General features: G+C 35.0%; 2 protein-coding genes across 32 annotated transcripts in view; one reads left to right on the top strand and one right to left on the bottom strand.

Moving 5' to 3' along the window:
* The window catches only part of LOC141446117 (uncharacterized), a 106,065-nt gene that overhangs the window by 5,521 nt on the left and 77,575 nt on the right, over nt 1–22,969 (top strand). For 9 of the 18 annotated variants that reach the window (XR_012453509.1, XR_012453503.1, XR_012453506.1 and 6 more), the window contains 3 exons: nt 12,886–13,010; nt 13,118–13,179; nt 13,348–13,436. The gene's annotated coding sequence lies outside the window, so the exon portion shown is untranslated. Of the gene's footprint in view, nt 1–203; nt 291–7,436; nt 9,462–12,885; nt 13,011–13,117; nt 13,180–13,347; nt 13,437–22,969 lie in introns of those variants that run through there. The other 9 variants (XR_012453497.1, XR_012453494.1, XR_012453496.1 and 6 more) reach the window with 6 other exon arrangements.
* Nucleotides 1–22,969, bottom strand: part of LOC141446123 (uncharacterized) — a 47,372-nt gene that overhangs the window by 8,629 nt on the left and 15,774 nt on the right. For 5 of the 14 annotated variants that reach the window (XR_012453519.1, XR_012453521.1, XR_012453512.1 and 2 more), the window contains exons 1-6: nt 12,471–12,888; nt 9,778–10,025; nt 8,566–8,645; nt 3,884–4,000; nt 2,937–3,088; nt 1,293–1,368 (exon numbers count right to left, since the gene is read on the bottom strand). Coding sequence is in view for 2 of the 14 variants with exons in the window: in XM_074112565.1 (XP_073968666.1) it covers nt 2,958–3,088; nt 3,884–4,000; nt 8,566–8,623 (306 nt within the window). In the remaining 12 variants the exon portion in view is untranslated. Of the gene's footprint in view, nt 1–1,273; nt 1,369–1,425; nt 2,107–2,936; nt 3,089–3,883; nt 4,001–4,147; nt 4,202–8,565; nt 8,646–9,777; nt 10,026–12,470; nt 12,889–22,969 lie in introns of those variants that run through there. The other 9 variants (XR_012453516.1, XR_012453518.1, XR_012453513.1 and 6 more) reach the window with 7 other exon arrangements.

The following is a 22,969-nucleotide window of genomic DNA, read 5'->3' as shown; positions in this document are numbered from 1 at the left end:
GTTGATTTATTTTAGAATTAGCATTCACAAGGTATTTGGTAAGATTTTCAATTTTGGAGTAAGTTAATGGAAGTTAAAAGAAGTAAAGATTAAGAAATCGGCTTTTTTAAAATCACGTAGTTCGTATTCAGAACTAAATAACTATCGATGCTTTATCGAATTATTTGTTATTTATGCACAATTCACTTTTTTAATGCTTTCAGCAAATTTACAAAACTCTTCCTGCTGCATTGATGAAAACACTCTTTATTAAAAAGAAAAACAAGTTGCCGATGAATCACCGGTTCTGGGTGAGTCTTTTTCACTTTGCTGTCATACTTTTTCTTTTGCAGTGGAAAATTCTACTTCCGGCAGGAAAAAAGAAAAGAAAAAATAAAATTATTTCACTCGGCAACAAAGCAGAAAAAGACATACCCCTAACCCGTGTCTTCTTCGTCTTCTTCAAACTCCATATTAACTCCTGGTGTGTCACAACTAGGAAAATTACGTTCTTGATCGGCCCCCTTGTTGATCACGACTTCACCACCTCCACTTACAAAATCTGCTTCGGGACCAGCTAACTACACCACACTTCCTGAAGCAATGGCCAGGGCGGAGGCTAGAGTTGCCCCCACTACTAAATAGTACAAACGTCAAGATGCTGTTACACTGATCTCCCTACTCTCTTTTGCTCCCACTTGGACGCGGATGCAGTCTTCGGAACCGCCCTGTATATGGTGTTGCGAACCTCCAGTTAATCCCTTGTTTAAAGCAATAAACTTTCTCCCACCGCTGATTAAACAAAGTCCATTTCATTATTCATTGTGAGATTTCCATAAAAAAAAAAAATCTACTGCGCAGTGAATTATTGTCCCTGCCAAGATCTATATCCTAGAGATTTTCTAAATGCTTACGTAATGCGCTTAAATTGCTTTTGTTAACTACCAAATTAGCCTGTAATAGAACATAAACCATTTAGTTTGTAATAATGAAGTGAACTAGATTAGAACCTTTTTCTAAAATTTGCAAATGGTCTTCATGAAGCCACCTGAAGAATCAGGAACTATCCTATTTTGCTTTAGACGAATAAAATTTTCTCTCTGATTATATTCTTTACAGCATCCATGTTATTTCTTCCTGTTTTAGTTAAGTTTCTCAATGTTTAAAAATGTAAAACTAACACAATTCATCTCGGAACCGGCTGAACAATTAGAAGAAGCTCCGTTAAGTAGCTTCAGGAAAAAAAAAAATACAAACAATAAAGTATGAGGTAGAGGACTAGCTCATTGATTACCGTATATTGGATGCCAAACCTGAGATCCCGGGTTTGAATCTAGCTGCTTCCAAGGAGCGTCTTACAGCGCACTGTCCGGTGATATGCAGTGTTGTCTGTAGCGAAAGAACAAAGTCAGTGTGTTATCAAATTACCAAGCAGTTCACTCAGTGTTGCCATTTTAGAAGAACAAAAAAAAAGCTTTATTGATCAAAATATTACATGTACATAATGATACAGCTCTAATAATCGAAAGGAACGATAATACATTCAGTATGCAAATTGATGCCTAACTAAAAAAAAGGGAAAATAAAATTACAAACTGTAAATCAGCTGCTGAAGTTTGATCATTACATCATGAAGTATAATTTTTTAAATTAATATTATTTACAAATATTAGCCTTACCTATTTATTATTTTTAATGGTATTCATAAAAAAATATATAATTTATAGAACTACCTACTAATTCTTCAAATATTGCTAACCATCTTATTCTTTCAATTATTACACCGTCTACCGCATAATCTATTGTTAGGGCGTGTGTTCGAATAACACACGAAGAGCAAATTCAAGGGAAACAACAAAAATCTTAAAGTAGAACAAAGAATTGACAAAGATTGTCTTTGTTCGCAGATTCTTTTAGCATCAACCTTGCAGTTAGTGGCCCGTGAGCGTTATCTCGGTTGGCTGTATTAATATTCTCTCTTCTCCTAATATCAGCATAACATTCAACAGTTCGGCTCTGTTGACGCTGTCGAAAGCTTGATTCCAAATCCATGATCAGGGAGGAAGAATTTTCTAAAATTTAAAATATCTAAAGGAGATAATGTGGTCAATGGTGGATCTGCTCTATCTGAAACCATATATACGATCAAGCAACCAAAGTTAGCAGCAAATTAGGAACAAATGTACTAAACAACTATTTCTCCAAATAAGAACACAGCCTCTGGTTCTGTTTTTAGAATTAAAACTTGGAAAGTTTGGAAGAACGGATAATGAAGTCCTTTACCAATTAAGCGCGTTTCACGTGTATGACACGTCACACCAAATCTCTATTATGGTGCGTTCGAGGTGTATACTCGTTGTGAAATATATAAATTTGCCATTTAACTATAAAAACTCGAAATTTTAATAAAATGCAAGAAGTGTATTATTTGATGGGGATGTTTCCTTTATCTTACCCAATAGAACTGCGGTGGGAGCCAGCCAAATGATAAGTGGTTGGTACATGTTTGGTCTCCGCATTAGAGATTGGGGGAATTACGCACACAAATAGAAGCTCTCAACCCTTGTGCAATGGCGTCTTTACCTTAGATAGAGGTTCAGACCTCAGTACGAGCATGATTTCATTTTGCACAGAATTCAAAAGCTCTTTTTCTTCCTTGTAAAAGCTCTTGCGGTGTCCCTAGTTAACAGAGCAATGCATACGTGAAGCGGTGCAAGATTTTGACATGCACACAGAATGCTCTGGTAATCTGTGAGCCCCAGAGAGATTGCAGAAAAAGTCTCTTGCAGTGACTATTGTGACGTTGTAAACTTTTGGTTGTTTTGCCCTGCGTTCGACGTCATATACACGTCATTGTCCTGATTTTAATTCCGCACACTGTGGGGTTTTTTTTTTTTTAAACTAAAATTCCACGCTTAACTGGTTCATGGTATGATTTATTAGAAATAATTACTAACTTCAGATTCCAATAGTTCAGGTTAAACTGGATGCACTTTCCATTTACACGTGTCTCTGCCTGAAGATGCTGGAAAATGTACCTCCTGTATTTCCTCCCAAAAATTGCAGAAAGTCCAAATATTTCCAATTTCGGTGATGTCATAAGAAAAACCTGTAATCATGTTTTAGATAATATCAGCCAATCGGAAGCTTCAGGATTATAGAACAGACTTTATTATTGGGGGATTTTCTTAACAAGAATGGATTAAGGCATTGGTTGAAACATTGGGGAGGGGGAGTTCTGCTTTTTTTTATGGACGAATTTTTTTTTTGTTTTTAAAGAGTTTCATTACGTAACAGTCTAAGGAAGTCATGCGAGTGTTCACAGCAAAGTTCCTTGACCTTCCATTTTGTGGCTTATTTCACGTGAATTATTATTAAACTTTCATTGAGAAAGGAAATGAGGAGGGTGAATGTTTCTGAATTAGACATCTCCTACCGCCAATGGGAACATACTTCCTGTCAGGTGAAGCAACCAACTGAGAGCAAGTTGTATCAATGGAGTGAGAGACAGAGAGAGAGAGAACAGTGTCAAATCCGCACCCGTTCGAGTGTCCAGTTAAGAAAGATATTTCTGTACCCTCAGATCTGTAAATAGAATCACCAGTGACGCGGGGATTCTCATGATTCACCATTCCACTTCCCATCTTTTCTAAATGCGTAAATAAATTCCTTAATATTAATATTTATTGGATAATCATAAATATTATAATTTGCTGTCAACACATTTCTTTTTTGGAAACTAAATAATCTTCTGGGGAAAATGAATTTATTCTCTTATTTGTTTAGTGTAGGCGTAAAGAATTATTTTCTCAAGAAATGAACACAATTTTTGTATTAATTTAGTGAATTTAAATTGATTAAATAATAAAATAACAAATTATATAATTTGCAATCGATCACTTACCGCAGAAATGATCCTGTAGAAATGAGACGTGTTGTCTGTTACGAGTGAACAATGTCCGGAGGTTCACAGTGCACTGAACAAAGCTCCGGGCGTTAATAACCTCAGATGTTGACGTGCCTTAAATCATAAAAATAAAAAACTATAAGTGATCTTAACAATTCTTTCAGAGTAATTAATCAATAATAATAATAATAATATGCTTTATTAATTTCTGTTAATAAATTTACAAAAACATTTAATGTAATTATAATCTGAAGCACCTACTGCATGGATCGAAGTCCATCAGCAGAAGTTGACTCCTACTCAATTATACTGCACCTAATTATTAAAACATATATTTCAAGCATATGTCACTCAATAATAATATAATTTATGTAACTAAATACAAAATGGCCTACAAACGAAATTAAATTCTATCGAACTAAAAATTAAATTCATTAATTAAGAAGTTTCTGTAACATATTTGCCAGCTGTTACATTATTGTACAGTTACTCCCAGTTATGACCGTACATATAGCGAATAAATTCATTTTTATCTAATACGCCTTTTACCAAAACAATCAATAAGGTGAAACCATTAAGCATAATGTACGAGGGTCGTTTGAAAAGTCCGTGCAAAGTCAGAGAGATAGCACCACTGGCGCGTATCGAGGTTATGTTTAGTTAGTAGCATCTCTTGGAAGAACACACTCCAAGTTTCAGCCAGATCGGTCTATTTCTTTGTGTTTGGCATTCGTTTGAATCGAGGAAGTCGAGTGATTTTCAAAAAAATGGACGAAAAAGAATTTCGTGTGTTGATTAAACACTACTTTATGAAAGGCAAAACGCCTCAGGAGACTAAAGAGAAGCTTGATAAACATTATGGTGACTCTGCACCTTCGATTAGAACAGTTTATAAGTGGTTTCAAAATTTTCGGAGTGGCCATATGGGCACAAGTGACGCTGAACGTTCTGGACGCCCTGTTGAGGTTACTACTCCAGAAATCATTGATAAAATCAATGATATGGTGATGGATGACAGAAGAGTGAAGGTGCGTGAGATTGCTAGTGCTGTGGGCATCTCGAATGAACGGGTACATAATATTTTGCATCAACATTTGGACCATGACAAAGCTATTTGCAAGATGGGTGCCGCGATTGCTCACGCTTGACCAAAAATGAAATCGTGTAAGGACGGTTTGCAGCTGTTCCAGAAGAATCCGCAGGACTTTAAGCGTCGTTTCCGTCACTGTGGATGAAACATGGATACATCACTACACTCCTGAGACCAAAGAACAATCTAAACAATGGATTACCAAGGGGGAATCTGCGCCAAAAAAGGCGAAGACCGTTCCTTCGGCCGGAAAGATTATGGCGACTGTCTTTTGGGATTCGCAAGGAATAATCCTCATCGACTATCTGGAAAAGGGTAAAACTATTACAGGTGCATATTATTCATCGTTATTGGACCGTTTGAAAACCGAGCTGCAAGAAAAACGCCCACGATTGGCCCCACAAAAAAGTCCTTTTCCATCACGACAACGCACCAGCTCACACCTCAGCAGTTGTGGTCGCAAAATTAATGGAAATAGGGTTCCAACTCGTTTCACATCCCCCCTATTCTCCAGACTTGGCTCCCTCGGACTACTATTTGGTCCCCAATATGAAGAAATGGCTGGCGGGAAAAAGATTTTATTCAAACGAGGAGGTGATTGCAGAAACGAATGGCTATTTTTCAGACTTGGACAAATCCTATTATTCGGAAGGGATCAACAAACTAGAGCAGCGTTGGACGAAATGTATAAGCCTAAAAGGAGACTATGTTGAAAAATAAAAAAGGTTTACCCCAAGAAATTAAGTAGTTTTTATTTTTGCACGGACTTTTCAAACGACCCTCGTATATGCTGCAGTTAAGTAGATAAGAGCAACATTTAAGCTAAGTTTCCGCGCTAAATATGCATACTGCAGTAATAATTATACTGATTGGCTAATTCATCCAAACTCTCTAAAATACTTTAATTCAACCAGTTTTTGATTTTGAAGAGTTTAATATGTCCAGATATTAGAAAACGAATCGATGGTTGAACTTTTGCATAGCCTAAGAACAGAACCGAGGCTTCCGAAGTGACTTTAAAAAAGATACAAGTATCGTACACATTAACAATCTCTGGAGAAAAGTAAGTTCAGAAAAATGGGTTTTCTTTTTTGATTGGAATTATGAGGAACGCCTGCCTATTAAAGTATCTAATGCACTAAATATAACTGCTCAAAACTCTGTCTTTATAACATTTTGCAGGTTTAAAACTATAAATTACACTTAAAGACACTTTTAACCTAAATCTTAATAAAGGTAAGAGCGAATTTTTTAGTTACTAGAATGTTCTACTCAATTTTGTCTTCGACCCAGAGATGTAGTAGTCTATTTCAGGGCCAGCCCTTTTAATTCTTAATTGTTGGGCTCTCCTAAAAAAATATAACCTAGGGGAGGTTATACTCGTATTATATAAAAATATAGGTAGCTTCAATATTCAGATGTTTTTTTTTCATATATTTTTCTAAAAGAAATATGAAAAAGTAATACATGAGAACCATTTTACAAAGAACATTTCTAATAGAATATATTTTTTTGTCTTTTTAACTTCATTTAGTTTACTTAAAAACCTTAAAAAAAAATCTTTGCGTCAGAAGTTTCTAATTTTAGCCGTAAAAACATGCATGTTTAGGCAATGATGCTTTCAAGTAATTTGCTTAACTCTTTAAGCGTATACTTTCATCTTTTATATTCCATTTCATTTTATCTAAAAGAATAAAAGACACAACCTGCATAAAACTTAAGAAAAAAAAAATCTGATTTTTAATAAATGTATACTTAAAAAAACATCTTATTTATGTTTTCTTTTATAGATTTGTTATCACGTTTTATTGAGGTTCTGGATAGATTCTTAATGTATTTATTGGCAACAAAATAATCAACATCTATTTTAAAACAGTTGTCAGTAAAATAACCTTTTTTGCCTGTAACCAAATTAGTAGTTGAAAACTAGAACAAAACTTTATCGTGATTATTAGCTGTAAACATAAAAGCCAAAGTGATGGAGATTAACTTGAAAATAATTTTAGACTATACTGCCCGTGGATTCCATCACTAGTAAGTCTCACAAAATCTCTTTTTAATGCCATTAAACGTTAGGAGCAGGGGGGGGATTTAGATCCTGGCACATTTACAACTCTTTCAACAATTTTAAAGTTACTTCTTAAATTCTTTTCTTTATCCATCAGGGTAATAATCTAATTCGATATAAAATATATTTTCGATATTTTTCGATTAGAAACATTCCTTTTAACCCTTGAGCCGTTCAGAGTAGATTGGTGAGCGTACGTATGTAGCTTAACCAAATCCTAATTCACTGAAACACAGAGTTGTCTTAAGAGTAAATTGAACGTAAGTTTCACTGCTGAAAAAAGAAATTCTATTGTGACATCCTTAAGCGATCTGTGGTGCAGACGTTTGTAGGTGTACAATTTGATTGCAAGCATCAAAACTGAGAGTTTTTTTTTTTGTTGTTGTTGTTAGGCTGAGATATCCGCAGGGACGTTAAGTTTTCCGGACAGTAGTGTCACCTGGCTGGTCCTACCTTCAGTTCAGAAATACTTAAGAAGAGAATGAGAACAAGAGTACAGCGCCATCTATGGAATAAATGTAGAAATAAAGCCGTTATTGTTTTCATTGTGAGATAGCGTTGTTATGGTGCTATTTACAATCTATTTTATTTTCAGCCCCTAGGTGTTTACAAATTAATAACTTTAAGCTTCACAGTTAACTGAGCTACATTCTACATTAACACTTTTATACTGAATTTGGTCAGTACTTTTTAAATGAAGGCAATAGTATAGTAATGAAGATGTAGTATGTATTATGTCAATGTATTATCACAGTCCTCAACTTTCTTCAAGAAATACAAAAGTTTCTTGAGATATCTTTACTTAAACTTAGATTGTTCTGATCTATCAATGTTTGGTAATTAATAACTATTTATCTGTTCCGTAGAAAACATTAAATCATGTATTAAGTTGTCACAAAGACAAAATATACAAGTAATAAAGCAGAATTATTTAGAAATTTACTATCTGTATTAAGATGGTAGCCTTTCTCTACGTGAGTGAACCAGCGATCCTGGTACTCCCGAAGGAAATATCAGGGTCAGCCAGGAGGACTCTCAGCAATGTTGGGGAGAATAATTAATACAAGTTTATTCATATTGAGATTTAAGTTGTCTAGTATCTTTAAGAAAAAATATAAAAAGCTAAGGTTAAAATTGTCTGTCAAAAGCTAGTAATATAATTCGTTGATTTTTCGGCTATTCCTATAATGACGTAGCTACTTTATTTGCATTTAATTAAGTGTCTAAGGTCTGTTAGCCTGTCCAAGGTACAAGGGCACCTATTACATCACAATGACGTGACGTAGATTCGTGCCTGTAAAATAACCCTTGAATAGAATTTATTAAACCTGCACAAATGTGTTATCATTAAAACGTTTAAATTATTTTTAATTAATTTATAAAAGTGAGAAATAACTTTCAATACATAAAAAGAAAATTTTCTTATGTACATTAATTAATCTAATAATTACTGGTTTTTAGCCTTCACTTACAAACAACCATTTAATTTTAAGCAAATTTTTAGATGTCTCATATCATTACCTGCAACATCCCCATCAATCTGCCGAAAGTGACTATATAGGTCATTAGAACCACGCATCCTTGACTTTCTCACACAATTTCTGCAAGCAAAGAGAATACATTGACCACTTTTAGTTAATTATAAAATTAAAACAATTTGAAACAAGTATCTCATAATCTCTATTGTAAGAGGCAACAATTAAAGACAAAACATTTGTTAAACTGCTTCTTCTTATTCAATTTTCCTTCACATTTGAAATACAAAAAGCTGAAATATTGTCATTATTTCCACATAAAGAAGTAATTTCTAACGGCCTAGAGCCAGCCAGTACTTAAGGGTGTTTCTGGAAATCAGGAGATGGATAAATTGGTCAATTTAGGCGCCTCTCGCCGCTTTATTGGTCCGTAACCTGCTATTGGCGTGTCCCAAATAGACACTTAACTGTTTTCCTTCCAGAAATGCTAGGCTTCACAGCATAAACTCGGTGAGAATTAGGAATCTAAGTATAGATTACGGGTCCAAAAACGATCTAATTCGTCTATCACTGTTATTTCGCAAACTATTTTGTTTCAATAACTTATTAGATATCTTGCTTCATAATGGAGTTCATGTAATTCCATTTTTGTAGAGTTCATGGAATAGAAAAGGATACACCCTTTTATCTGATGTCCATTGCTAGGGCAGTAAGCAGATTGGATCCAAGATCCAAGAGCATGTTGACTATGAAGGCTTGACGCCCTTTATAGTTGAATGGGTTTAGAATCAAATTAAAGAAAAAGGAGTCATAATGGAAAATAAGCTCTATTTAGATAATACTTTACCAAAAATAATTATAATTCGGAACAGTTGCACTAAGATATAAGCTCTAGTCCACGAGTTGGCAGCCTATTCAGTCCGATGGAGAAACTTACCAGTCCCATTTTATTACCTTCTCAAATCCGTTCAGAGGCAGATTTATAGGTTTGTCTAGGGAAAGAATTAGCTATGCGGTTTCGCGTGTTGGACTCCCACGCGGAGGTCCCGGGTTCGAATCCAGCTGCTGACCCTTAGATTTTTCTCTTCCTAGGAGCTTCTTACAGCTCACTGGCCGGTGATGGAGAGGTGTTGTCTGTAACGAGAGAACACTGTCCGGAGGCCGGCAGTGCACTGAAAAAAGCTCTGAGCGCCAATAACTTTAGATGTTGACGCGCCTTAAATCATTAAAAATAAATAAAATTATCGCTCTGAATTACCTCCAGTTGCACTTTCTGGAAATTACCCTTTTTGTAAAGGGGGGTACTGGAAACTAAGAATTTTGCAGCAATTTATTGAGGTTATAATATTCAATAACAATCTGGAGATAGAGTAACCTACTCTATAGTCTTGTTAGTGCGAGACCCTTTAGATGAACATCGCTTGATGGTCTTTCTAATAGTTAACAATTTGTTATGTGCGTCCAGTGTACCCAAATTTGGTTGTGTTCAGACATTAATAGTTCCATCTGAAAGAAAAAAAAGAATTCACTTCTTACTTTAAAAATAATTGAAAATAGTTTTTCTATAACAAAAAAAAAACTTAAAAATATTTAATTTGATATGAAGTTTAATATCCGTCTTGTAACGGATAAAAAAGGAGATTGCGTGAGTATGTTCTCATTCTATTTCCGTCCTAATGATATGCGAATTGTATGCTACCATTTAAGGTAGGTCAGGGTTTTTTTTTTGGTTACTGGAGCAAAAATCAGCTGATTTTCATTAATCAAAGTTTAGCTTTCATTTACCCATTGTTGGCTTGAAGTTGACTATTAATTTTCAAATTGGTTTACATACTTCCATAGAATAAATAAGTTGCTTTGCACACTTGACCGTAATGAATACGAGTATATTAATCATGTTTATAATTTGTATTTACAATTATTTACAGCAAAAAACTTTAGTAAATGTGACAACTGTTTTGTTTTTGTGTTTGAAAACTTTTGAAACACCTTCTCTCCAACTATTCTTCCCTTCCTATTCCCGAAAACCCTCTCCAAAAATTGTGAGGTTCACTCCCTTTTATTCACATCTCAAAATATTCCCCTACTTTATTAGTGGCAAATCAATTCAAAGTTGGTTCAATCTAACATTCCTAAGTGAGAAGTACTGTAATGTATGCATAAGACTAAAAACAATTACTTACAAATTAACTGAGCAATGTAGCCTTACGTCAGATCTTTCTAATCCAGGAACATCCTACAAATGGTGGAATAGCAAAGGAGAAAAAGAAGTTGCTCTAAATTACATTCTTCACTAACATGGATATGTGGAGTAGATAGATTGGCAAAATAATAGCTAATACATAAATAGGTTACATGTAATGCGATAAAAAATAAGTTATATAGAGTGTAGGATGGTCCTATAAAAGTCTAGTGAGTCGTCAACATGGTTTAATATGAGTATAAGATAGTCCTATATAAGTCTAGTGAGTCACCAACATGGTTAAATGCGAATGTAGAAACTGCATTAATGTTTACAGAAATTGCCACTAGAGTTCTCCACCTGATGGAGTATATGGTGGTTTACAAGTCTACAATATGCCCATTGCTCTTTTATCTATTTCACGATTAAACAATAAAAATTCTGAAGTTTTTTTTGTTTCTGTTAACGATAATTTTAGAAAACATGAAGTATTATTCCAAAAGAAACCTCAAATTATCGTATTTTTAAAGGGATTTTTTTTTCTTGCTTAATTCAAAAGTTTATCAAATACCTATGGGAGAAATGTTGGAAAAAAAATTTTAAATTACTTATTTCATTGAAATTATTAGGTTGAAAGTATTGGCCAATCACAATGCAGTATGGTTGCAGACTGTGGGCGGGTCACCCCACCTCTACTGTAGTCACGCCCACCTCTAGTGTAATCACGCCCTGACCAATGGAAATGATTCATGGCTGGTCAAAGCGTATTAAAAATGGTGCTTCAATACCTTTCACTTATTTTTCTAAATATTTCATTCTTTTCTCATATTTTATTAGCTTTTTTTTGGTTATTTTAGAAATAATATTAATCTTACGTAAATATTGAGAAAAAATGCTAACAAATTATTAAAAACAAAAATTATCAATTTTCAAGAAATTTTTGTCAAGTTAAGATCGTTTTCTAATAGTTTTCGCCAATATTCGACAGTTTCACTTTACTTTCTCATGAAAAGAATCGTGTATGAACACGCACATGACTTTTTCTTACCAATTGAATTTTTATTGCAACTTAGAATAGCATAATATAAAAAAAAATGAGATCAAATTAATAATAATGTTGATAGGATGCGACATATTCCTTCGTTACCCAACTATTAATTAAGAAAACATTAAGATAATGACTTTCCTATTATTTTTTTTTTTTAGAAAAAGTAAACAAGCCTTAAGGCTTAAGGAGGAATATGGCCTCCTTTGGGAACTGGAGGAATGATCTGGTGCCAGGAGGTGGTTAAATCTGTCAGCTCCACGATCCCTGCAATTTCACTAGATACTTAGAGAGCATATGCGATTATCAGAATAGGAGGGGAAATATGACTCTGCTAAGTACACTCCCATCTTTTAGATAGGGCCAGATTGGTAAATCTGGGGCTAGAGAGGTTGCGTGGAAGGAGATTATACTTGTCTTTCTGAGACCGCGAGTTGTTTCATAATCGAAGATGCTGCATGGTTTCAGATGGCACCAGTGTGGGGCACATTAGATCTAATTAAAGATCACAGTATTGTACATACCCAAAAATTCTACCAGATCTCTAAATTTGAGTAAATAGTAGCATCTTGCTGTAACCAGCTCTAAAAACGTGCATAGGTTAAACATATAAAAAGAAATTATTTACTTTGTTCATAAAAGTTTATAATTAAATTGAAACATTTATATCTTTAAAAAAACAAAATTAAAGAATTAGAAACCAAAAATTCTAATGAAACAGTACCTCTTTAATTATTAAGTGGATTTGCTAAGACAGCAAGCTTTGACAGGTTTCGTGATTTCCATGCTTCATTAAACTGTTCAATGTTTGAATTGGCTGACTACCTCTAGCTAGTAGCAAACTAATTTTCTTCCCAAGGAAAATCGATTTAAGTCATCAAATAAACATTTTTCTATACACTATAATTTATTTATATCTTTTTTTCACTAAACAGAGGGAATTCACTTTTCTGTTACCGACTATTTCATTTTAAAAAGATTTTAAGCACCAAATATAGTTAGAAAATAAGGCTTTCAAAAATAAATATAAGATAAAATAATAGTACTTTATTCCACGACTTATTCTAACATTAATATCACAGTTTTTCTGAGTATATGGTAAGGTAATGAAGGTTACTCTAGGTTTCTTGGTTTTTCAGGAGAGTTGCAGCGCCTCTTGTACTGATACTGAAACCAAACACTCGCGTATTTACTTGGCTGTGGAGAGGATTGTGTGAAACTATTTGGATTTAGAAAAAATAAAAACAGAAGTTAAAAAAAGCTGGTAGGTACTTATGAATTAAATATTTGTTAAAATTTGACTGAACTCAATGTAATTTAATTTAAATTTATTAATTATTCAACTAATTTTTGTGTGTGTGCTTTTTTAAGGCAACAGTGAGCAGTGACTTGAAAATAGATTATTACTTTGTTTTGAACCTTGGAAGTAAAAGGTTTGTACCAGTAATTCTCGACAAGTATAAAAACCTAGTTATTCATTAATAATTCAGTAGGTTTATTTATAGTTTTGATGCCGTGATATTGCAGCTGGCAGTTAGACTTCAGGGCGTCATCTTATTTTTCTATCTTACTTGACAAATTTTTTTTTTTTATTATTCCAGAATATTTTAAACTTACACTGATTTTACGAGATTTGAAATTTGGGGGACACTTACAATCCAGATACTCGTAAACAGGATAAAATTTTGAAGGGTCCATTAACCTGGCGGCACTTTGGTTGAATTTTGAGACAAAACTTTTGCACCGAGCTCGAAACACATTGCACTCTTATGCACCACCAAAAAAAAATCTAAATTCGCCAAGGAAAAGCCACAATAAGCAATTAAAGTTTTTTTCCCGCCAAAAAAAATTTGGCCGGATTTGATTGAAACTTACTTCATTATGTTAAGTACACTTTGCACTCCATTGCACCACTTAAAAAAATTCATTAACTTTAATAATTACGGAGATATGGCCATTCAAAAGATCAAAGGAATTTGCCGCAAACACTGAATTTCGAACCGCGACTTAGTATACAGGTAGAGGAGAGCTAGCACCAGCTAGAACCACAAAAAAAATCTAATATAATATGCACACATTCAGAAATATAAGGAATTAAAGTGCTAAAAAAAGCATTAACTTGGCGGCACTTTGGTGGAATTTTGGGTAAAAAATTATTGCACCCTGCTCAGAACACTTTGCACTCCTATGCACCACCAATAAAAAAGCTAGCACCACCAAGGAAAAGCCTCAATTTTCCATTTAAAGTTCCGCGCGAAATTTAAATTCAAAAAAAATGAGTCTTATTTGCGGGAAAATTGGAGCGCTTTTTTCCAAAATAGCAAGTACTAGTATTAGAACAACTAGCCCCACACAGGAAATGCCAAAAATTAGCATATTTTCAAAGTAATTTACAAATTATTCAACCGATTTTCCCGCCAACTTACCTTTAACCGGAAGTGCTCTAAATTGAATTGAAACTCATCCTATTTTGTTCATGGTAGCTAGCACCAATATGCACCACAAAAAGAAATTTTGAATTTACACTAAAAGCTGATATATTGATAATAAAAGATGCACTGACAGACGTGACCATTAACTTTGCGGCACTTTGGTGGAATTTTGAGAAAAAAATTATTGCACCCAGCTCGGAACACTTTGCAATGCCAATAATAAGCCAGCAACACAACGGAAACTGTAAAAATTCACCAATTGTACGCCAAATATAACTTTAACCGGAAGTGCCCTAAATTGAATTGAAACTCATTCCATTTTGTTCGTGATAGCTAGCACCAATGTGCACCACAAAAAGAAATTTTGAATTTACACTAAAAGCTGAGATATTGATAATAAAAGATGCACTGACAGACGTGACCATTAACTTAGCGGCACTTTGGTGGAATTTTGGGTAAAAAATTATTGCACCCAGCTCGGAACACTTTGCACTCCTATGCACCATCAATAAAAAAGCTAGCACCACCAAGGAAAAGTCTCAATTTTCCATTTAAACTTACGCGCGAAATTTAAATTCAAAAAAATGGAGTTTTATTTGCGGGAAAATTGGAGCGCTTTTTTCCAAAATAGCAAGTACTAGTATTAGAACCACTAGCCCCACACAGGAAATACCAAAAATTAGCATATTTTCAAAGTATGTTACAAATTACTCAACCGATTTTCCCGCCAACTTACCATTAACTTGGCGGCACTTTGGTGGAATTTTGAGAAAAAAATTATTGCACCCAGCTCGGAACACTTTGCACTCCTATGCACCACCAATAAAAAAGCTAGCACCACCAAGGAAAAGCCTCAATTTTCCATTTAAAGTTACGCGCGAAATTTAAATTAAAAAAAAAATGAGTTTAATTTGTGGGAAAATTGGAGCGCTTTTTTCCAAAATAGCAAGTACTAGTATTAGAACCACTAGCCCCACACAGGAAATGCCAAAAATTAGCATATTTTCAAAGTAATTTACAAATTATTCAACCGATTTTCCCGCCAACTTACCTTTAACCGGATGTGCTCTAAATTGAATTGAAACTCATCCTATTTTGTTCATGGTAGCTAGACCAATATGCACCACAAAAAGAAATTTTGAATTTACACTAAAAGCTGATATATTGATAATAAAAGATGCACTGACAGACGTGACCATTAACTTTGCGGCACTTTGGTGGAATTTTGAGAAAAAAATTATTGCACCCAGCTCGGAACACTTTGCAATGCCAATAATAAGCCAGCAACACAACGGAAACTGTAAAAATTCACCAATTGTACGCCAAATATAACTTTAACCGGAAGTGCCCTAAATTGAATTGAAACTCATTCCATTTTGTTCATGGTAGCTAGCACCAATGTGCACCACAAAAAGAAATTTTGAATTTACACTAAAAGCTGAGATATTGATAATAAAAGATGCACTGATAGACGTGACCATTAACTTGGCGGCACTTTGGTGGAATTTTGAGAAAAAAATTATTGCACCCAGCTCGGAACACTTTGCAATGCCAATAATAAGCCAGCTACACAACGGAAATGGTAAAAATTCACCAATTGTACGCCAAATATAACTTTAACCGGAAGTGCCCTAAATTGAATTGAAACTCATTCCATTTTGTTCGTGGTAGCTAGCACCAATGTGCACCACAAAAAGAAATTTTGAATTTACACTAAAAGCTGAGATATTGATAATAAAAGATGCACTGACAGACGTGACCATTAACTTGGCGGCACTTTGGTGGAATTTTGAGAAAAAAATTATTGCACCCAGCTCGGAACACTTTGCAATGCCAATAATAAGCCAGCAACGCTACGGAAATGGTAAAAATTCACCAATTGTACGCCAAATATAACTTTAACCGGAAGTGCCCTAAATTGAATTGAAACTCATTCCATTTTGTTCATGGTAGCTAGCACCAATGTGCACCACAAAAAGAAATTTTGAATTTACACTAAAAGCTGAGATATTGATAATAAAAGATGCACTGATAGACGTGACCATTAACTTGGCGGCACTTTGGTGGAATTTTGAGAAAAAAATTATTGCACCCAGCTCGGAACACTTTGCAATGCCAATAATAAGCCAGCTACACAACGGAAATGGTAAAAATTCACCAATTGTACGCCAAATATAACTTTAACCGGAAGTGCCCTAAATTGAATTGAAACTCATTCCATTTTGTTCGTGGTAGCTAGCACCAATGTGCACCACAAAAAGAAATTTTGAATTTACACTAAAAGCTGAGATATTGATAATAAAAGATGCACTGACAGACGTGACCATTAACTTGGCGGCACTTTGGTGGAATTTTGAGAAAAAAATTATTGCACCCAGCTCGGAACACTTTGCAATGCCAATAATAAGCCAGCAACGCTACGGAAATGGTAAAAATTCACCAATTGTACGCCAAATATAACTTTAACCGGAAGTGCCCTAAATTGAATTGAAACTCTTTCCATTTTGTTCATGGTAGCTAGCACCAATGTGCACCACAAAAAGAAATTTTGAATTTACACTAAAAGCTGATATATTGATAATAAAAGATGCACTGACAGACGTGACCATTAACTTTGCGGCACTTTGGTGGAATTTTGAGAAAAAAATTATTGCACCCAGCTCGGAACACTTTGCAATGCCAATAATAAGCCAGCAACACAACGGAAACTGTAAAAATTCACCAATTGTACGCCAAATATAACTTTAACCGGAAGTGCCCTAAATTGAATTGAAACTCATTCCATTTTGTTCGTGATAGCTAGCACCAATGTGCACCACAAAAAGAAATTTTGAATTTACACTAAAAGCTGAGATATTTATAATGAAAGATGCACTGACAGACGTGACCATTAACTTGGCGGCACTTTGGTGGAATTTTGAGAAAAAAATTATTGCACCCAGCTCGGAACACTTTGCAATGCCAATAATAAGCCAGCAACACAACGGAAACTGTAAAAATTCACCAATTGTACGCCAAATATAACTTTAACCGGAAGTGCCCTAAATTGAATTGAAACTCATTCCATTTTGTTCGTGATAGCTACCACCAATGTGCACCACAAAAAGAAATTTTGAATTTACACTAAAAGCTGAGATATTGATAATAAAAGATGCACTGACAGACGTGACCATTAACTTGGCGGCACTTTGGTGGAATTTTGAGAAAAAAATTATTGCACCCAGCTCGGAACACTTTGCAATGCCAATAATAAGCCAGCAACGCTACGGAAATGGTAAAAATTCACCAATTGTACGCCAAATATAACTTTAACCGGAAGTGCCCTAAATTGAATTGAAACTCATTCCATTTTGTTCGTGATAGCTACCACCAATGTGCACCACAAAAAGAAATTTTGAATTTACACTAAAAGCTGAGATATTGATAATAAAAGATGCACTGACAGACGTGACCATTAACTTGGCGGCACTTTGGTGGAATTTTGAGAAAAAAATTATTGCACCCAGCTCGGAACACTTTGCAATGCCAATAATAAGCCAGCAACGCTACGGAAATGGTAAAAATTCACCAATTGTACGCCAAATATAACTTTAACCGGAAGTGCCCTAAATTGAATTGAAACTCATTCCATTTTGTTCGTGATAGCTAGCACCAATGTGCACCACAAAAAGAAATTTTGAATTTACACTAAAAGCTGAGATATTTATAATAAAAGATGCACTGACAGACGTGACCATTAACTTGGCGGCACTTTGGTGGAATTTTGAGAAAAAAATTATTGCACCCAGCTCGGAACACTTTGCAATGCCAATAATAAGCCAGCAACACAACGGAAACTGTAAAAATTCACCAATTGTACGCCAAATATAACTTTAACCGGAAGTGCCCTAAATTGAATTGAAACTCATTCCATTTTGTTCGTGATAGCTAGCACCAATGTGCACCACAAAAAGAAATTTTGAATTTACACTAAAATCTGAGATATTGATAATAAAAGATGCACTGACAGACGTGACCATTAACTTGGCGGCACTTTAATGGAATTTTGAGAAAAAAATTATTGCACCCAGCTCGGAACACTTTGCACTCCTATGCACCACCAATAAAAAAGCTAGCACCACCAAGGAAAAACCTCAATTTTCCATTTAAAGTTACGCGCGAAATTTAAATTTAAAAAAAAATGACTTTTATTTGTGGGAAAATTGGAGCGCTTTTTTCCAAAATAGCAAGTACTAGTATTAGAACCACTAGCCCCACACAGGAAATGCCAAAAATTAGCATATTTTCAAAGTAATTTACAAATTATTCAACTGATTTTCCCGCCAACTTACCTTTAACTTGGCGGCACTTTGGTGGAATTTTGGGTAAAAAATTATTGCACCCAGCTCGGAACACTTTGCACTCCTATGCACCATCAATAAGATAGCTAGCACCACCAAGGAAAAGCCTCAATTTTCCATTAAAAATTACGCGCGAAATTTAAATTCAAAAAAATGGAGTTTAATTTGTGGGAAAATTGGAGCGCTTTTTTCCAAAATAGCAAGTACTAGTATTAGAACCACCAGCCCCACACAGGAAATGCCAAAAATTAGCATATTTTCAAAGTAATTTACAAATTATTCAACCGATTTTCCCGCCAACTTACCTTTAACTTGGCGGCACTTTGGTGGAATTTTGAGAAAAAAAATTATTGCACCCAGCTCGGAACACTTTGCACTCCTATGCACCACCAATAAAAAAGCTAGCACCACCAAGGAAAAGCCTCAATTTTCCATTTAAAGTTACGCGCGAAATTTAAATTTAAAAAAAATGAGTTTAATTTGTGGGAAAATTGGAGCGCTTTTTTCCAAAATAGCAAGTACTAGTATTAGAACCACTAGCCCCACACAGGAAATGCCAAAAATTAGCATATTTTCAAAGTAATTTACAAATTATTCAACTGATTTTCCCGCCAACTTACCTTTAACTTGGCGGCACTTTGGTGGAATTTTGAGAAAAAAAATTATTGCACCCAGCTCGGAACACTTTGCACTCCTATGCATCACCAATAAAAAAGCTAGCACCACCAAGGAAAAGCCTCAATTTTCCATTTAAAGTTACGCGCGAAATTTAAATTTAAAAAAAAATCAGTTTTATTTGTGGGACTTTAAATGGAAAATTGAGGCTTTTCCTTGGTGGTGCTAGCTTTTTTATTGGTGGTGCATAGGAGTGCAAAGTGTTCCGAGCTGGGTGCAATAATTTTTTTTCTCAAAATTCCACCAAAGTGCCGCCAAGTTAAAGGTAAGTTGGCGGGAAAATCAGTTGAATAATTTGTAAATTACTTTGAAAATATGCTAATTTTTGGCATTTCCTGTGTGGGGCTAGTGGTTCTAATACTAGTACTTGCTATTGTTAAAGGTAAGTTGGCGGGAAAATCGGTTGAATAATTTGTAAATTACTTTGAAAATATGCTAATTTTTGGCATTTCCTGTGTGGGGCTAGTGGTTCCAATACTAGTACTTGCTATTTTGGAAAAAAGCGCTCCAATTTTCCCACAAATTAAACTCCATTTTTTTGAATTTAAATTTCGCGCGTAATTTTTAATGGAAAATTGAGGCTTTTCCTTGGTGGTGCTAGCTATCTTATTGATGGTGCATAGGAGTGCAAAGTGTTCCGAGCTGGGTGCAATAATTTTTTACCCAAAATTCCACCAAAGTGCCGCCAAGTTAAAGGTAAGTTGGCGGGAAAATCAGTTGAATAATTTGTAAATTACTTTGAAAATATGCTAATTTTTGGCATTTCCTGTGTGGGGCTAGTGGTTCTAATACTAGTACTTGCTATTTTGGAAAAAAGCGCTCCAATTTTCCCACAAATAAAACTCATTTTTTTTTAAATTTAAATTTCGCGCGTAACTTTAAATGGAAAATTGAGGTTTTTCCTTGGTGGTGCTAGCTTTTTTATTGGTGGTGCATAGGAGTGCAAAGTGTTCCGAGCTGGGTGCAATAATTTTTTTCTCAAAATTCCATTAAAGTGCCGCCAAGTTAATGGTCACGTCTGTCAGTGCATCTTTTATTATCAATATCTCAGATTTTAGTGTAAATTCAAAATTTCTTTTTGTGGTGCACATTGGTGCTAGCTATCACGAACAAAATGGAATGAGTTTCAATTCAATTTAGGGCACTTCCGGTTAAAGTTATATTTGGCGTACAATTGGTGAATTTTTACAGTTTCCGTTGTGTTGCTGGCTTATTATTGGCATTGCAAAGTGTTCCGAGCTGGGTGCAATAATTTTTTTCTCAAAATTCCACCAAAGTGCCGCCAAGTTAATGGTCACGTCTGTCAGTGCATCTTTTATTATAAATATCTCAGCTTTTAGTGTAAATTCAAAATTTCTTTTTGTGGTGCACATTGGTGCTAGCTATCACGAACAAAATGGAATGAGTTTCAATTCAATTTAGGGCACTTCCGGTTAAAGTTATATTTGGCGTACAATTGGTGAATTTTTACAGTTTCCGTTGTGTTGCTGGCTTATTATTGGCATTGCAAAGTGTTCCGAGCTGGGTGCAATAATTTTTTTCTCAAAATTCCACCAAAGTGCCGCAAAGTTAATGGTCACGTCTGTCAGTGCATCTTTTATTATCAATATATCAGCTTTTAGTGTAAATTCAAAATTTCTTTTTGTGGTGCACATTGGTGCTAGCTACCATGAACAAAATGGAAAGAGTTTCAATTCAATTTAGGGCACTTCCGGTTAAAGTTATATTTGGCGTACAATTGGTGAATTTTTACCATTTCCGTAGCGTTGCTGGCTTATTATTGGCATTGCAAAGTGTTCCGAGCTGGGTGCAATAATTTTTTTCTCAAAATTCCACCAAAGTGCCGCCAAGTTAATGGTCACGTCTGTCAGTGCATCTTTTATTATCAATATCTCAGCTTTTAGTGTAAATTCAAAATTTCTTTTTGTGGTGCACATTGGTGCTAGCTATCACGAACAAAATGGAATGAGTTTCAATTCAATTTAGGGCACTTCCGGTTAAAGTTATATTTGGCGTACAATTGGTGAATTTTTACAGTTTCCGTTGTGTTGCTGGCTTATTATTGGCATTGCAAAGTGTTCCGAGCTGGGTGCAATAATTTTTTTCTCAAAATTCCACCAAAGTGCCGCAAAGTTAATGGTCACGTCTGTCAGTGCATCTTTTATTATCAATATATCAGCTTTTAGTGTAAGTTCAAAATTTCTTTTTGTGGTGCACATTGGTGCTAGCTACCATGAACAAAATGGAATGAGTTTCAATTCAATTTAGGGCACTTCCGGTTAAAGTTATATTTGGCGTACAATTGGTGAATTTTTACCATTTCCGTAGCGTTGCTGGCTTATTATTGGCATTGCAAAGTGTTCCGAGCTGGGTGCAATAATTTTTTTCTCAAAATTCCACCAAAGTGCCGCCAAGTTAATGGTCACGTCTGTCAGTACATCTTTTATTATCAATATCTCAGCTTTTAGTGTAAATTCAAAATTTCTTTTTGTGGTGCACATTGGTGCTAGCTACCACGAACAAAATGGAATGAGTTTCAATTCAATTTAGGGCACTTCCGGTTAAACTTATATTTGGCGTACAATTGGTGAATTTTTACCATTTCCGTTGTGTAGCTGGCTTATTATTGGCATTGCAAAGTGTTCCGAGCTGGGTGCAATAATTTTTTTCTCAAAATTCCACCAAAGTGCCGCCAAGTTAATGGTCACGTCTATCAGTGCATCTTTCATTATCAATATCTCAGCTTTTAGTGTAAATTCAAAATTTCTTTTTGTGGTGCACATTGGTGCTAGCTACCATGAACAAAATGGAATGAGTTTCAATTCAATTTAGGGCACTTCCGGTTAAAGTTATATTTGGCGTACAATTGGTGAATTTTTACAGTTTCCGTTGTGTTGCTGGCTTATTATTGGCATTGCAAAGTGTTCCGAGCTGGGTGCAATAATTTTTTTCTCAAAATTCCACCAAAGTGCCGCAAAGTTAATGGTCACGTCTGTCAGTGCATCTTTTATTATCAATATATCAGCTTTTAGTGTAAATTCAAAATTTCTTTTTGTGGTGCATATTGGTCTAGCTACCATGAACAAAATAGGATGAGTTTCAATTCAATTTAGAGCACATCCGGTTAAAGGTAAGTTGGCGGGAAAATCGGTTGAATAATTTGTAAATTACTTTGAAAATATGCTAATTTTTGGCATTTCCTGTGTGGGGCTAGTGGTTCTAATACTAGTACTTGCTATTTTGGAAAAAAGCGCTCCAATTTTCCCACAAATTAAACTCATTTTTTTTTAATTTAAATTTCGCGCGTAACTTTAAATGGAAAATTGAGGCTTTTCCTTGGTGGTGCTAGCTTTTTTATTGGTGGTGCATAGGAGTGCAAAGTGTTCCGAGCTGGGTGCAATAATTTTTTTCTCAAAATTCTACCAAAGTGCCGCCAAGTTAATGGTAAGTTGGCGGGAAAATCGGTTGAGTAATTTGTAACATACTTTGAAAATATGCTAATTTTGGGTATTTCCTGTGTGGGGCTAGTGGTTCTAATACTAGTACTTGCTATTTTGGAAAAAAGCGCTCCAATTTTCCCGCAAATAAAACTCCATTTTTTTGAATTTAAATTTCGCGCGTAAGTTTAAATGGAAAATTGAGACTTTTCCTTGGTGGTGCTAGCTTTTTTATTGATGGTGCATAGGAGTGCAAAGTGTTCCGAGCTGGGTGCAATAATTTTTTACCCAAAATTCCACCAAAGTGCCGCCAAGTTAATGGTCACGTCTGTCAGTGCA

This window comes from Rhodnius prolixus, unplaced genomic scaffold (genome assembly GCF_049639745.1).
Source record: "Rhodnius prolixus isolate KJV_2025 unplaced genomic scaffold, Rpr scaffold_1, whole genome shotgun sequence".
Taxonomy (NCBI): domain Eukaryota; kingdom Metazoa; phylum Arthropoda; class Insecta; order Hemiptera; family Reduviidae; genus Rhodnius; species Rhodnius prolixus.
This window is presented reverse-complemented; position numbering and strand designations above follow the sequence as displayed.